Source organism: Temnothorax longispinosus, chromosome 2 (assembly GCF_030848805.1).
Source record: "Temnothorax longispinosus isolate EJ_2023e chromosome 2, Tlon_JGU_v1, whole genome shotgun sequence".
Classification (NCBI taxonomy): Eukaryota; Metazoa; Arthropoda; class Insecta; order Hymenoptera; family Formicidae; genus Temnothorax; species Temnothorax longispinosus.
The window spans coordinates 10,659,506-10,677,909 of NC_092359.1; the positions used below are offsets into that span (position 1 = coordinate 10,659,506).

At 29.0% G+C, this 18,404-nt stretch overlaps 1 protein-coding gene and 1 long non-coding RNA gene across 2 annotated transcripts in view; both read right to left on the reverse strand.

Moving 5' to 3' along the window:
* The window catches only part of LOC139808195 (uncharacterized), a 183,961-nt gene that overhangs the window by 73,881 nt on the left and 91,676 nt on the right, over window positions 1-18,404 (reverse strand). The gene's annotated exons all lie outside the window — the stretch shown is intronic.
* Window positions 6,347-13,517, reverse strand: LOC139808364 (aminopeptidase N-like). Its single transcript, XM_071770256.1, has 11 exons — window positions 13,012-13,517; window positions 12,072-12,521; window positions 11,521-11,704; window positions 10,748-10,904; window positions 10,462-10,543; window positions 9,757-10,130; window positions 9,143-9,417; window positions 8,572-8,762; window positions 7,823-8,113; window positions 7,654-7,723; window positions 6,347-7,294 (listed from the first exon to the last, which is right to left on the reverse strand). The coding sequence occupies exons 1-11, from the start codon at window positions 13,497-13,499 to the stop codon at window positions 7,121-7,123; spliced, it is 2,736 nt and encodes a 911-aa protein (XP_071626357.1). The 5' UTR covers window positions 13,500-13,517; the 3' UTR covers window positions 6,347-7,120.

Consider the following 18,404-nt stretch of genomic DNA (forward strand, 5'->3'; position numbering starts at 1 on the left):
TAATTTTTTCCCTCAATTTTCTCAAACAATCCGTTTGCTCCTTATTTTCGAATATATTTTCCGAAAAATATAATTTTATTTACATTAAATTTACAAAATTAATGATAAAACCACAAAAAATGTCATATTAAATCGAAAAGTTGACATTTTAAAAATTTTATAACTCGGAAACCACTTCTATTCCAAAATAAAATTTTCAGGGTTGTTTAAGGATATAATGAAGTATATTCCCTGAAAATTTCAAAGGATTTTGAGTTGAAAGAAAAAAGTTCTGGCTATCTGAAAATGGCGATTTTTCGAAAATCGATCGGCTTTAGATGGCCATAACTTAACAAAATAGAAGCAATCAAGTAAAAAGTGGGTAGATTTCTTCAGAGTATACCTGAACAAAAAATATCAGCTGCTGATCAACCCTCTACTTCGAAAACTGTAGATATGACAGCATTTCAAAAATAGGCAAAATTTCTCTAAAACAGTGGTTTAGTTAGCAGCTCGCCGTGAAGCCGGACTTGAGTGTAAACCAATGACCAATTTTTTCCTTAAAAGTAGAAGGTTTACAGAAAAGAATGCGGCCTCAAACGAGTCTCTAAGTTATATAGAAGCTGAGATATAAATTTTTGAAAATGACTGAAAAATCGACTTTTTTCAAAATTCAAAAAATTCTCCAGCGGCCGGATTTGATCGAATCGGGCTCAAATTTTCAGGATCATCTCCTTTTCTAGTGTACTTTCGAGGAAAAAATCGGCATCAAAATCGGTGACCCACCCCCGCAACTTTTGGTCGAAAAGTAATGGATCTGCCCATATACACATATATTGTGGAAAGAAAAGAGAGATGACATACACATCAATTAAATACGTTATTTGTTTTAAAACAGCCCAAGAATGAAATATGTAAATGAAATTTAAATATCCGTAAAATACGTATGTGTTTTTATCGTTGTTAATTATCAAATTTTGAGTGCTAGAAGTTATTCGTCAGTTCTAATAGCTTAATATTAATTTTTTTTATTCATGTACATATTAGTAAATCTCTTTAGTTAGGAATATTACTTGTAAATGATGATTCCTTAATCTTCCATGCCGTCGACCGGATAATTTGGTACCATGACGTGATCTATTTTTGGTACCTCTTTGGTTTTATTGGTATACTCCTCCATGTGTGATTTGTTCGGCAATACTATGTATGAACATTGCTTGCGATGTCAAAGACGATTTGCACCACACGGACGACACGGACTGGACTTCGTTTTCAATGCCAACGAAATTAGATACAATCACAATTCCCACGAGATAAGTGGACATTGTAAAAGTCGGTCAAAGTGTGTCCATATCATGTCATTTTTTACTTTGTACTGTTCTCGGTTCGGCCAATTTGATAATACCGTGTAATTCTGATGATACATCACGGAGATCATGAAGTAAGCTTTTATCGCTGGCTCGTCCCAACATGGAAACATTCGTCTAGCTTTATTTGGCATGAGGTGTGTTGCGGCCAACCTGTGATTTTAAACAATTTTTTAAATAAAAACAAAAGTACCACTCATGGTACAAACTTACCACTCATAGCGAGTAGGACACGAGAAGTTAAGAAACACTAGTTATTGTTTATATATTATATGCTTATTATATTATATGTAATTATTATTTTGTTGAGAGCAGAAGCAGAAATATTGTACTCTGCTATGCCGTTTTATTTTAAGCCAAAGTTAAATATTCTTTTAAACATTACATCATGCACTTTTTGCAAATGTATATGCCATCGGTTTATAGACTATAGTATCGTTCATCAACGTTGCCGCCGTTACATTTATTTTTAATCCTTCCGAATGTAATCTTATGTAAAACGATTCGCGAACAATGTTGACAGTGACAATGGTTTCACCGTAAAAAGTATTGCTTTTTCCGAGATCCGGAATAATCAGACTGATGTTATAATCAACTAGTATTGAGTTGATGGGTAAACGATATATATATATTTTAAATCTTTTGCATCATCATTAGCGATACAAAAGTTCGTGACTGTGGCCAATATTAGGCCGCTATGTAATAAAAATTTTGGGAATTCCATGTCAATACTCGGTTTCTGTAACTTTTCGTTAAAAAGAAAACAAACAATAATACAATGCGGTACAAGTTATTGAAATTTAATATTAATTTTTATACAGAAATCGAAGGAACAGAGGAGAAAAGAAAAGGAAAAAGATAATTCCAACTTTTATCAAGATGATTATATGAATTATGAATATTTATTTATAGAATATATTGAATGTATATCTTGATGTGCTCACAATTAATTTATTCTGTTACTCTTATATTTTCTTAGAATTAAGAAAAAATTATTTTATTCAATTTTTGAGAAAAAATTTTATGCGTCTAAAGTGATGTGTGTATATTTTTTATTTGATTATATAGAATATTTCATCGGGAGTAAAAAACGTAAATACATATTGTAATAATATGTAAAATTTGAATTATTTAGTTGTCAGTTATAGCAGTGTTGAATTTCTTTCGCTTATCATTTCTGTGCCTTGAATATACTTGAAGGACAAAATATAAGAAATAATGTAATTTATTTCAAAAAACGAAAGTAATTAAAATTCTTTATCGTATAACCGTTATTTATTTGTCAATAACAATAATAATCTCGTTCTTTGTTTAATTTAATATTTTTTTCACGTTCGGAACGTGTTATGTGTTTTAAGATTGTTTCGAAATTATATTAAGTCTTTCGTTTATCTGTTTTTACTATGCAGCAACGATAAGAAACAAAATATCGACTGATTGAAAAAATACATATTTAAAATATAAATTTACTACAATCCATGAGTATAAGTAATCTCGAAGAAATAAAGTTAAATTTTATCGTGTTTTGTCTGTCGAAATTATTTTGAATTATGTGTTTTATATATCTATATCTATACTACTATTATAAAGAGACAGAGTTTGTCGGTTTGATTGTTTGTCCTCGATGATCTTGGAAACCAATGGATCGAATTTTTACCAAAAGTATATAAAATAGGGGTAGAATTTCCCGGAGAGTGTCACTGTGTATATAGTTTTTCGTTACCTATTTTCTGGAAACCGGTTTTTCTAATTTCTTCAATTTTTCGGGAAATAATTGACGGAATCTCAAAGAATTGTATATAAAACAGGGGTAGAATTTTCCGGGGAATGCCATAAAGTGTAATTTTTTGTTACCGATCTCTTTGGAAGCCGGTTCCGAAATTTTATCAATTTTTCGGGAATTTATTGACCGAATCTTAAAGAATTGTATATGAAGTAAGGGTAGAATATATATTTTACGGGGAGCGCCATGATGTGTACAGTTTTTGTTACCGATCTTTTTGAAAACCGGTTTTTTTTATTTTTCCAATTTTTCGGGAAATAATTAATTTAATCTCAAAGAATTATACATGAAGTAGAGGTAGAATTTCCCGGAGAGTGCTATAAAGTGTTACTATTTTTTGTTACCGATCTTTTTGGAAACCGGTTTCGAATGACCGAATCTCAAAGAATTGTACATAGAGTAGGGGTTAAATTTCTCGGGGAGTGCTATAAAGTATATAATTTTTCGTTACCAATCCTTTTGGAAACGGGTATCAGAAGTTTGACAAATTTTGGGGGAAATAATTGATCAAATTTTAAAGAATTGTATATAAAACAGGGGTAGAATTTCCCGGGGAGTGCTATAAGCTGTATAGTTTTTCGTTACCGATCTTTTTGGGAACCGCTATCTTTTTGGAAATCGGTTACAAAATTTTTCCAATTTTTTAGGAAATAATTGAGTAATCTTAAAGAACTGTATACGACGGAATTGAACTTCAGTAGATAAAAAAGTAATATTTTTTAATTTATAGCATTTTAAAGAGAGAGAGAGAGAGAGAGAGAGAGAGAGAAAGAGAGAGAGAGAGAGAGGAGTGGGGAGAGGGAGAGGGAGCAGGAAAGGGAAAGGGAGAAAGAGAGGAAAAGGGAAAGAGGAAGGAAGAGATAGAGGGAGAGGGAAAGGAGAAAAAAGGGGAGGGAGAGGGAGAGGGAGAAGGAGAGGGAAAGAGAGAAAGGGAGGGAAAGAAAGAGAGAGAGGGGGGAAAGAGGGAGAGAGGGAGAGGGAGAGGGAGAGGAAGAGTAGGGGAGAAGGAGAGGAAGTCGGAAGAACGAGTTTAGAGAGGAAGGAGAGGGATAGCTGATAGATAGATAGATATTTATTTATGCCATAGTCAGGACTTTAGGCAATTAAAAAAAAATGTACAAAAGAACGCCATGTACATGGCAATACACAAGGCCGCCGTTACATGGCATAACAATAAAATATCAAAGATAACATAATAACGGTGAACAAAAATATCGAAATGACTGATCATGGTGACAGTGTGTGCACCAATCTCGCAGACTAAAGAAACAAAATCGCAAATTATAATGAAATGACAACTAGAGTGACTAACTACGTGAGGCGACTAGATTGGATAAGATTATGCTCAATATTGGCAAAATTAACGCAAAATGTATAATGAAGTAGCTTAAACTAAATTACTGACTAAGGCGACTAGATTAAATATGACCCGTGTTCAAACGCTTGATTGCCCCATAGTGGAAGCAGGCACAGAACCAGACTCAAGGGAAAAGTGTGGTTGTGGAGCTTTCTTTTGAATTCAATGATAGTCGATGAGGACACAATCGAGAGAGAAAAAAGGGGAGGGAGAGAGAGAGAGGAGGAGAGAGAGAAAAAGAGAGAGAGAAGAGAGAGAAGAGAGAGAGAGGAGAGAGAGAGATGAGAGAGAGAGAGAGAGAGAGAGAGAGAGAGAGAGAGAGAGAGAGAGAGAGAGAGAGAGAGAAGAGAGAGAGAGAGAGAGAGAGAGAGAGAGAGAGAGAGAGAGAGAGAGAGAGAGAGAGAGAGAGAGAGACTATTTGCGTGTCTTAATATACATGTTCTCTTTTAATGAAATATAACACTGAATTAATTATCATTGCTCTTATTGACTTACTTTGTGTATTACACTTGTATGCTGATTAAGATAAAGTTCTTTGCAGCAATTAATTAGGTGCGCTATCGCCACGAAAATGTTGCTGTTAATATGAAAGATAGTTCAGCGTAACTGCCGTTCGACCCGTCCGACCATCTCGAAAGAACACCGAATACTGACTAAAATATTGTTCGACTCGCACCGTTACACATTTTTCTGAATATTTGTGAACAAAGAACAAAGATATCTACAGGAAGATCATAGATCACAAATGTGTGTTTGTTTATAATATTGAGAAGTCGTTTTTCTCAGTTGCACTTCTTTGAATCAGACAGATAATATCTGTATAATACATTAACTTGATACCGTGCTTCGCACATTTTACCTTTTTTCACTCCCTTATAGGGGTCGAATTTCTAAAAATTTTTTAGTGGGTGGTTACGTCATAAAAAGAATGTATTCCCTCAATTTTAATTTGTTTCTAGGTTTAGGGGTTTGTGTGGGCCGGAAGTTGATGAGTCAGTCAGTCAGTCAGGACATTTTATCATTAAATACTGCTAAAACCATGTCGATATAAAAGATGTCTTATAAAATTTTTGAATTTTTCCTTCTCGATAACAAACATTGAGACGCATAGAGTTCTTGGAGTTATAAACGACTGGAAATAAAAGGAGTTTATTAAAAGTTAAGCTTATATAATTAAAACAACTTTAATACATTTTTTGAAAAAATATATATATATTGTATAAATTATAGCCATTTGATTCCAGCAAATCACATAAAATTAATAAGAGAAATTGAATTTAGTCTATGGTATATTTATAATTGTACTATATAAATTGTTTATAGTTCGGTTTATAATTGTACTATATAAATTGTCATTTTTATATTAAATTCAGTATATTTTGCTTCAAAGTTATAAAAATATTTAAAGAGACACAGTATAGTGTAAAAATTATAAAGCACGTGCATACTTCATACTAACAATCAGATGGCAGCAAGTTGTGTGTCATATATATAACAAAAATTCGAAAACTAATGATTGGAATTGTTAATACATACGAAATGTTACAAAAATATTTAAAAATAACATAAAAAATTAAAAATTGTTCAGACTTTTAGAAATAATAATAATACATAAAAATGATATAAAATCTCATTTAAAAGTAAACATATTTCTTGCGCTTGATTTGAAACAGATTATTTCGATATTTCAACGTTAACAGAATATGTATTAATTTATACTCACAATATAAAAATATAATAAATATAATATAATAAATAAATCAATATAATAAATAATAAATATAATACAATATAATAAATAAATGTTAAGCAAACACAGGGAAAAATAATAAGAATCCGATACGTATATAGAATCTGTGCTCATGATATATTATACCTCGTCAAGTTCTTTAACAACGATAGAAATACATAATATCTTTCATTATTGTGACTGAAAAAGTGATACAAAATATTCATACATGATACATCATATTCCAAAAAATTAATTTATTTAATATAGACGAAAATATATGCAATGTATAAGATAAAAAAAAAGTTATGAACAATATTAAATTTTGAAGATTCAACAGAAATACAATTTTTATTCTATAATATAGATAGTAATAACCACTGTTTAGAGATAAACCTTCGTATTACAAGGCGACGCCATTACTTCATGTCTTTCGTTCAAAGTCTATCAACGATTATAATAAAAATTTATATTAAGAGAAATTCAAGTATTCTATTAGCAAATAATACTATTACATAATGTCTACAAAGCATTATATATTCAATTTAAAAAATTTATTCGCTCTATATCAAATGTAATAAATCAAAGTACGCGTTTAGAGCTTTTATAAAAAATATTTTACGGATATTAAACAACATCAAATCTATAATACTATATAAATTATCTGTTAATTACACAACAGTAATATGTCATATATAATTTTATCAATAGCTTCCAGACTATTAATAAAATACTAAATATTTTAAAAATACTAAAAAGTATCAGAAATAATTAAAAATGAATAAAATATTATTTACAAAACGGTAATAATAGATAAAAATAATATTATTTAAAAAATTATACAGATAATTATATGTCTTGCATCACATTTGATATTTTTGATTGATCAGATCAATTGATCAAGGTTATTTCATCAATTGGTACTGGATCAGATCAATTAAAGTTTGACTTTTTCCAAATCGCTTTGTAACAATATCTACGGACTCTTTAAGATAATTTTTACGCTTTTCTATCAGATTTACAATGTTTGACAAAGAGTTTGAACCTTGATGAAAATAAGTTTCTGCGAATCTTTTCACCTGAAACAGTTTAGAATGTTAAGGATGTTTATCATTAATATGTAGTATAAATTTATTTTTATGCAGCTATTCCTTAAAATATAATTTCTTATTTAACATAGACAATAACAATACATGGTATGCATATAAATATATTTAATCCCTTAGCAGCGGAAGTATATATGTGTCATAAGAAATTGTCTATTTGCAGAAGATATATATATATATATATATATATATATATATATATATATATATGTATATAAACGTTCTCCAAAATTCATTACGTCACACGACAAACGTTTGATTTTAAGCGCGCTACAGTTAAAGGATTATCAATAGAAAAAATATAAGTATGAATCTAGAATCATAAAATCTACCTTGGACAATTGTTCGTTAGAAAAAACATTCTGAATGATATTATGTATCGTTAGTGTTGTAGAATGTAATCTGTAAGAACAAAATAATATATTTATATAATTAATGTATATATAAGATAAATTTATTTAAAAAGAATGTAATGTATATTTGTAAAGAGAAATGTGTTACCTAGGATATATAAAATCAAAATTTGTTAATATGTAATCAAGGACCAAATTGTTGCGTACATGGTTTTCAAGAATTAAATTGAAGATCAATGCATGCTGCTCATGGTTAAATAATGCTGTAATATTCAAGTAGCTGATAATAATATCAGGATTTTCAGCACAATTGATCAAGGTTTTCAAAAGTTTCTTATCAGATGTTCGGTGATACAGTTCCAACATTTTATTCCAAATAGTCTTATTAGCTACCGCCAAACCAAAGCAGTATGTCCAATCATGCCACCATTGTGGAACTCTAAAATACATATGAGTCTATGGAAAAGAGGTACATGTACTTCATAAGCGTAGCCGACGTTTTATTTTATCAAGTTTTGTATTTTTTTCCGTTCTGTTAGGTAAATCTTTATTTTGCAAAATTAAGTGTCTGTCGTGTGCTGTTCTGTCACTCTATATTTGCCACGTGACCATAAGACTACGTGTAAACACAGTGAATGAATAAATGAATGAAAGATGAATCCATCCATAACGTCTCTTGTTATTATATACATATATTTTTACTTGTTTCGCATATTTATTCTATGTATTAAAACAAAAATGGAAATTAAGAAAAAATAAAGAGACTCTGTCTGATTTCGATGACTCAAAGAAATAAAAGGAATCGATTACATTCATATGCATGCGCGTGCTCGCGCATACGCAACACACACGCACAAATATAAATTATGCGATAATCATGATCATAAAAAGAGTTACTTGTGAGTATCAGGATCCGCGAAATGTTTGCTTAATTTAACGGCGGCGCTTCTCTTGCATTCCGCGTGACCGACGGTACATGCCCATTTCGTGGCCTCTAGCCTTAGTATCTTAGTGAGATCGTCATCATCAAAATTTTCTTCGTATCCCACATGTTGAAGAACCCCATCAAAGATTTCTACCATGTATGGCTACAAATCATGAGATAATATTGAATTTTATATTGGTTTGTTGCTACATGCGAAGTGACGTGATTCATATATACAATATGTATGTATGTATATATAGATATATATATATATATATATATATATATATATATATATATATATATCGTTAGTGCCTTAATTGTTAAAACATTCACTGGAATTCACAAGAATTATTGGTGAGTTTGCTAAGTTTCCCTAACGTCCATTCGTATTAATGTTAATTAAAACGTTTCCTACAAATGTGCGATTATAAAACCGACCGCGACAGACTTTATGACAAAGCGGTGAATGTGTAAATGCAGAACTTTCCAAATTAAAGAGCCAAAATTTTTTTCATCTTTATAAAATCTGTTATTACATACCTTGAAACCTTTACTCTCTGGCAGTGAAAAGTACTTCTGATTCCGTCTTAATATTCGGAACATTGGACGCCATGCCACATAATCTCTCTCTCGTTTTAGGTAGTTTATAAGATTCATGAATACGGAGCTATCTAGTTGATCTTCGAGCAAAAAGGCATAAGCATCATCGATAATTTGAGCACGATTGAGAACGTGTATGTTCCTGTATTCTTGAGAGCTCAAGTAATATATAATTCTTTCCATAATTACGGTATCGTAATAGACACGACAGTATGCTGTCGAATTATCCGGGCCATTAAATTTATTATTGGATCTTTTTGTTTGAAATTATCAAGGTATATTTTCAAATACTGACATTTTGATTATTGTAATAAACCAATTTTATGTAATTTGCACCTTACAATTGTTACAAAAAAATGTACATTACCAATGTACTTCACCAATGAATTATCAATGTAATTTACTAATGTATCAAAGAATATTATAATTATATAAATTTTAAAGCTTCTTTTTAATAAAAAAATATATTAAGAACTTGAATATGTTGTAAAACTTTTGTGTTGATAAAGCAAATAGGATAGATATAAAAGAGCGTAAAATTTATTGATTTATACCAGTTTGTTGTAGATTGACGATAATCCAATCACTTGTATTAATTTGCACTCTAAGAGTTTCGTCTGGTTTTAACCAATTATTGGGCATAGTATTGGAAAAATCCGGAAAGCTTTCGTCAGTGTAGGATATGGGTATCCACCATTTATTATTGATATCTTCAGTTGCGCGGAAACATTTTTGTGTTATTGCTACTTCACCAGTTTTGTAATTCATCGTTACATTCAGCACAGGATAACGATTTTGGACTATCCACGTATTCATCACTTCTTTTATTCTGAATTTTTGATCTCGCATAGAAGGGACGTAAGAAGCTTCGTCTTTAGCCCTTTGTATGACGCTCCACAAATCATCGGGAGTGACCGCCATATATTTCCTAAAGAAACATGACATTGTTGTTAGCTATACATACAACTACACATACGTCGTATGTATTTAAAACTATTACATAATCAAACGTGAGTATTAATGTACAATTTAATTAATACACATGTGGGAACTAAGAATATAACTTAAAACTAGCGTAGTCAAATTATAATTAAGGAACAAAGTATGGTTTCTTCTAATCGAATAACATTGGATATTGAATGCATAAGTTTATATTTCTGATATGGCGTACTATATTTTCCAACGTAAATGCAAGAAACATTATACTTATGATATTTAATGTTGCTATATGTGATAACTATAATAGACTACATACTTACTTTGTAGCGAAATACTTGGTGATACCCTTTCGAAATACCTCGTCGCCCACTGCATGATGTAACATGCGCAATATAGCTGGAGCTACGATACACAGCATAAAATACTGATTAATAATACATATAAAGTATATTTTATATACTTTTATACATAAAATTAAGACATATGTGAACGTATTGCGCAAACGAGAATTTGTTGTCTGTTCACTTTTTGTTCCACCTCTGTCTTCGTGCTATCTACATTAAGCTAATCATGGACGATAGTTTCATTTTATTTACATAATTTTACCTTTTTCAAGAACTTGATCAACAAAGAGTTGGTTATCCAAGGTATCGTTATTATAAAGATTCAATGTAACAGAACCCAATAAGCCATCATCTAGATGGAGAGCATGGTGCATGGCCCCAGTAACGAAAAAGTCCATTGTCCGCCATTCTTTAAATGTCTATAACATCAAGAAAACAATCCTTTGATATGGCTGAATATAAAAATTCGAAGAAAAATTCGCATATATAGGGATACAAACCTACCTGTACGCCACTTTTAATAACTTTGCTTACTTTAATTTTTTATTAAACTTATTTTATTTTTATTAAACTTAAACTTATTTTAATTTTTATTGTAATTTATTTATGTCAAATGTTAACCATTTCACATATAGAATTTCTTTTGAGAAGATCATACTTTAATTATTTTTTAAGATAATGTACATTACTGAATACAAAGATAAAATCAAGATATAAAAATTCTAGAAGTTAAATTTTTCTTGTTAAATATTTATATTGTTATGGATGCGAAAAATAAAATACGTTTAAATTCTAATTTTTAATTGAAATTAGTATTAAATGTTTCGTTCTAGTTATTCGCGGAAAGAACAGTGTTATAATCTTTCTTATGATTATAAATTAAAAAATTGCCATTAATTATTTTAGCTTTGTCCTGATACATTTTATAAGAATATAGAAATATTTAATGGATGTTATTTTGATCTTAGAGAATGAAGTGCATTTCCAACTTTTTTATTTAACGAGCAATTCATTGCATTAGTAATATTAAACAACCTTGTCGAGGAAATACGCCTGGAAAAACACAGCAAATCCCTCATTTAACCACATGTCAGTCCACCAAAATGGGGTGATGAAATTGCCGAACCACTGATGTGCGATTTCATATGCTACATAAAAAGCTACATTCTTTTTCTGAAATGTAGGATCCTTGCTATCATCGTGGACAACTTTTGATTCTCTAAAAGACATAACATAACATAATATTCAAAATATGATTATGACTAGGTTTTTTTCATCATTAGCATGCAGTCTAATGTGTTTATATATATATATATATATATATATATATATATATATATATATATATTATTGAAAGAAAGAGTGATATTTACATCAATTAAATACGTTAATTTGTTTTAAAACAGAATAAGAATAAAAATGTATAAATAAAATCTAAATATCCATAAAGTAGTACACATGTGTTTTTTATCGTTTTTAATTATCAAAATTTGAATGCTAGAAGTTATTCATCAGTTCTAATAGCTTCATATTAATTTTTTTAATTCATGTACATATTAATAAATCTCTTTAGTTATGAATATTACTGGTAAATGATGATTCCCCAATCTCCCATGGAAGCGTTGGGATAATTCGGTACCATGACGTGATCTATTTTTGGTACCCCTTTGGTTTTATCGGTATACTCCTCCAAGAGCGGCGTGACCCGTTCGGCAATGCTATGCACGAATCTTGCTGACGATGTCAAAGAGGATCTGCACCACACATTAACGGACTGGTCCGCGTTATTAACGCGAACAAAATCTGATACAATTACAATTCCCACAAGATAAGCGGACATTGTAAAAGTGCGATCAAAGTGTGTCCATTTCATGTCATTTTCTACGTTGTACCGCTCTCGGATCGGCCAATTTGACAATACCGTGTATTTCTGATGATGCATCACGGAGATCATGAAGAAAGGATTAAAGGCTGGCTCGTCCCAACATGGAAACATTCGTCTGGCTTTATTCGGGATGAAGTATGTTGCGGCCAACCTGTGATTTTAAACAATTTTATAAATAAGGACAAAAATACTACTCATAGTACAAACTTACCACTCATAGCGAGTAGGACACCAAAAGTTAAGGAACACTAGTTATTGTTTATATATTATATGTTTATATATTATATGTTTATTATATTGTATGTAATTATTATTTTGTTGAGAGTAGAAACAGAAATGTTGTACTCTGCTGTCGTTTCATTTTAAGCCAAAGTAAATATTCTCTTAAACATTACACGCACTTTTTGCAAATACTTTATCGTAAATATACTTACATACTAAAAAACGGTTTTAATAATAAAATGGATACACATTCTAAACTGTGTTTCGCCGTGCTTTATATATGTTGTAAGTCGATAACGATGAAAGTAGTAAATAAAAAAAGATAATAAGTAAAAGTAACAAATAAATAAGGTAACAACAATAGCCTTTACGTACGTACTTTACAAAGTATATTTTTAATATTTTTAATATTTGCTTACATCCTGTTATATTTTTTGTTTCCTTCCTCGTCTGATGTGTACGGAATTTTTATAAAACCACCATTGCCAAAACCAGTCTGAGAGAAAAAACCAGCAAACTTCATATTCAGAATGTAAGAACCGCGATACAATTGCTTTTCGAAATGTAGCGATAATATATTCGTTTCATGGTCATAAGTATGTTCCGTCGGTTTATAGACTATAGTATCGTTCATCAACGTTGTCGCCGTTTTATTTATTTCTAATCCTTGCGAGTGTAAGCTTATGTTAAACGATTCGCGAACAATGATGACAGTGACTCTGATTTCACCGTAAAAAATATTGCTTTTTTCGAGATCCGGAATAATCAGACTAATGTTATAATCAAATGGTGTTGAGTTGATGGGTAAACGATGTATATGTTTTGGATTTGGATCATCAGCGACACAAAAGTCCGTGACTGTGGCCAATATTAAACCAATATGTAATAACAATTTTGGGAATTCCATGTCAATACTCGTCTTAGGTTTCTGTAACTTTTCGTTAAAAAGAAAACAAATAATGATACAATGCGGTACAAGTTATTGAAATTTAATAATAATTTTTATACAAAAATCGAAGGAACAGAGAAAAAAAGAAAAGGAAAAACACAATTCCAACTTTTATCAAGGCGATTATATGTACGACCTATTTCGCGGAAAATTTTGAATATTTTTTTATAGAATATTGGATGTATATTTAGATATGCTCGTAATTAATTTATTCTGTTATTCTTATATTTTCTTAGAATTAAGAGAAAATTATTTTATTCAGTTTTCGAGAAGAATTTTACGCATCTAACGCGATGTGTGTATATTTTTTATTTGGCCATATAGAATATTTCATTGGAAGTAAAAAACGTAAATATTGTTATAATATGTAGAATTTGAATTAGTTATCATTTCTGTGCCTTGAATATACTTGAAGGAAAAATAGGAAATAATGTAAATTATTTCAAAGAACGAAAGTAATTAACATTTTTTATCGCATAACCGTTAATTCTATTTATTTGTCAATAACAATAATAATCTTGTTTTTTGTTTAACATTTTTTTTACGTTCGGAACGTTATGTGTATCAAGATCGATCCAAAATTTATACTAAATTTTTTGCTTTCCAGTTTTCATTATGCAGCAACGATGATAAGAAACAAAATATGTCGACTGATTAAAAAAATACATTATTTAAAATGAAAATTTACCGCAATCCATGAGTAATGTCGAAGAAATAAAGTTAAATTTCATCGTGTATTGTCTGTCAAAATTATTTTAATTACGTTTTAAGTATTTCTTTGTATCTTCAACAAAATATAATACCTAATTAATTATTATTGTTCTTAATGACTTACCTTGTGTATTACACTTGTATGCTGATTAAGTTACAGTTCTTTGCAGCAATTAATTAGGTGCTATCGCCACGAAAGCCATTAATATGAAGGATAGTTCAGCGTAACTGCCGTTCGACCCGTCCGAACACCGAATACTGACTAAAATATGGGAGCTTTCCAGCAAACGACACAAGTCGACACTAACATCGTCCTATTTTTCTTTTTTGCAATGAGTAAACGAACAAAGCAACACTTGTGTCGCTTGCTGGATTGCTCTCAATGTCAATCTTCGATGTTTTGATAGATACATATATGTCATGTAAATACACAGTGCATTTCGCAATTGTTTGACTCGTACCGTTACACATTTTTTTTTAACATTTGTAGACAAAGATATCTACAGGAAGATCATAGATCATAAATAATATGTGTTTGTTTATATGTTAATTTTAAGAAGTCGTTTTCGTCAGATGTGTCGATTGATGTGCTTCTTCGAATCAGTTAGATAATACTTGTATAATACATTTATCGTTAAATAGTAACTGTAAGATTATGTCGATATAGAAAATGTCTCTTAGCAAATTTTGAACTACGAATTTTTTGTTCTCGATAATAAACATAGAGGCGCACAGAGTCCCTGAGTTATAAACTATTGAAAAGGAAAAGCTTTTTGAGAATTAAGCTTATAATTAAAACAGTTATAATACACTTTTGGAAAAAATATATTTATATTGTATAAATTATAGCCATTTTATATCAGAAATTCACACAAAGCTAATAAAAGAAATTGAATTTAGTCTAAGGTATATATTATAATTGTATTATATAATTGTCAATTTTATTTTAGTTTGATATATTCAGCTACAATGTTATAAAAATATTTAAAGAAACACAGTAGAGTAAAAATTATAAAGCACATGCATAATTTACTACCAATCACATATATGGCAAAAAATTATATGTTATACATATATATCACAAGAATTTCAAATTGTGTTGATAACTGAAATTATTAATGCAAACGGAATATGCTTGATCTGAAAGATTATTTCGCTATATTTTAACGCTAATGTATTTATTTAGATTTGTATTATAAAAGCAGTTTTAGCTAACTATAATAAATAAATGTAAAGTATATACAGAGAGAAATAAATGTAATAAAAATCTGATAAATAAATAAAATTAATATATATGTGGATAATAAATGGAATATAAGATATACCTTGTCAAGAAAGAGAATTGCTTTTTAGTATAAATATTACAAAATATCCATACCTCTTTATATTCCGAAAAATTAATAAATATATAAAATATGTATAGTGGAGGAAATAAAAATATATAAAATAAACGAAAATATGTAATTGTAAGATGATGAAAGTGAGAGAGTTATGAATAATATTAAATTATAAAAAGTTAACAGAAACATTTATTCTATACAGTAATTATAGTACTGTTTAAGTAAAGTTTTGTACAATGTTTAGTACAATGCGACGTCATTATTTCGCGTTTTTTATTAAAAGTCAAACAACAATTATAATTGATTATAATTATTATTGACATTGATATATACATATATATATATATATATATATATATATATATATATCTGCAAATAGACAATTTTTTACGACACATATATACTTCCACAGCTAAAGGATTAAATATATTTATATGCAAACCATATGTATTGTCTATGTTAAATAAGAAATTATATTTTGAGGAATAGTTGCGTAAAAATACATTACTACATATTAATGATAAACATCCTTAACATCTTAATTTGTTTCAGGTGAAAAGATTCGCAGAAACTTATTTTAGTCAAGATCGAAATGCTTTGTCAAGCATTATAAAGCTGATAGAAAAGCATAAAACTATTCTTAAAGAGCTGTCAGATATTTTTGCAAAGCGATTTAGAAGAAATCAAGCTTAAGTGGCCAATTGATCAATCAAAAATATCAAATGTGATGCAAGACATACAATTACCTACATAATTTTTCAAACAATATTATTTTTATTTATTATTACCTTTTTGTAAATAATTTTTTAATCATTTTTAATTATTTCTAATATTTTCTAATATTTTCTAATATTTTTATGATACTTAGTATTTTATTAATAGTCTGGAAGCTATTGATAAAATTTTCTGTGATACATTGCTGTTCTGCAGTTAAATATATTTATGTGTCATATTATTGTTATACTGTTATAATATGACGTATTACTGTTGTGTAATTAAAAAATAATTTATATAGTATTAGACTTGATGTTGTTTGATATTTTTTGTAAAATATTTTTTATAAACGCACTTTAGTTGTATTACATTTGATATAGAGAGCTGCGAATAAATTTTTTAAATTGAATATATAATACTTTGTAGACATTATGTAATAGTATCATTTGCTAATAAAGTACTTAAATTTTAATTATAATTATAATTATAATCGTTGCTAGACTTTGAATAAAAGACATGAAATAATGACGTCTCTTTGTAATAAAAAACTTTATTGAAACAGTCATTATTACTATACAATAAAAATTGTATTTCTATTAAATCTGCAAAATTTAGTATTGTTCATAACTTTTATTTTTATTATCTTATACGTCAGATATTTATAAGATAATAAATATATAAAGTTTATGTTATGTTTCAAAATTATTTTAATTATAAGAGGATTTAATCTTAGTATATTTATTATCAATCGCACTCTTTTGAATTCCTTTAATCATTTGAAACAATTATTCTTAACTGTTGTCAAAAATGTCGAGAGAGATAGTCATTTGATATCGTAAACATCTCTTGCAACGTTATGTATTTTTTCGTATTAAATTGTACAATCAAAATATTTACTTTTCTAAGTAAAGAAATCTACTTGAAATTAACTAAATTGAATTAACTAAATAGAAATAACTAAAATCTATAACTAAATTCGTATTATGTCATTTTTATGATTCATTTAATATTAATTGTTATTATTTAGTATTTCTGCAAAAAGTTTTTCAACTGTTCATAACTCTAGGTCTCTATGTTCCTCGAAGTTCATTATCGACAATGAAAAATTTGTAGTTCAAAATTTGTAAGGGACATCTTTTATATTGATATAATCTTACGATATTAATACGATAATAATAAAATCTATTATACAAGTATTATGCAAATGATTTGAAGAAGGCAACTGACGAAGACAATCTTTCAATATCATGTATAAACAAACATACATTTATAATTTATTATTTTCTTGCGGATATCTTTATTCACGAATTTTTAAAAAGAAATATGTAACAATGGTACGAGTCGATCAGTTCCGTGAGGCACTGTATTTACATGACATCTATCAAAACATCAGAGATTGACATTGTAGCCAGTATTCGGTGATCTTTCGAGATGGCAAGACGGCAATTACGCTGAGCTATTCCTGATAATAACGGCTTTCGTGGCGACACGCATAATTAATCCTGCACAGAACTGTATTTTAATCCGCACACAAGTGTGATATACAAAGTAAGTCGTTAAAAACAATAATATTTTATTATTTATCTCTCGTTAATGATATACATAGAATATATAATACGTAATAGAAACAACAGTTTTGAAAAACGAAACATGATTAAATTTAACTTTGTTTCCTCGAGATGATCTCTCCTCATAGAGTGTAAATTTTTATTTTAAATATGTTTTTTTAGTCGATATTTTGTTTCTTACTGCTGCTGCGTAGTAAGAACTGGAAAACAAAAGATAATTTCGAAACTATTTTAATGCAGCGTTCCGAACGTGGAACAAAATTTTAAGTTTAAACAGAAAAAGAGGTTATTATTATTATTGACAAATAAATAGAACAGTTACATTTTAAAACATGTACGTTAATCATTATCGTGATTTAAAATTATTTGAATTATTTTCTATATATTTTTCATTTTGTATTCAGTGAGCAGAAACATTTTATTTTACAGAAATGATAAAAGAAAAAAATTCAGATAACCAATCATTTAAAATGACAGACTGATAGAATAATGCGTGTTACTGTGCATTATTTTATTAATAATTTGTTTTA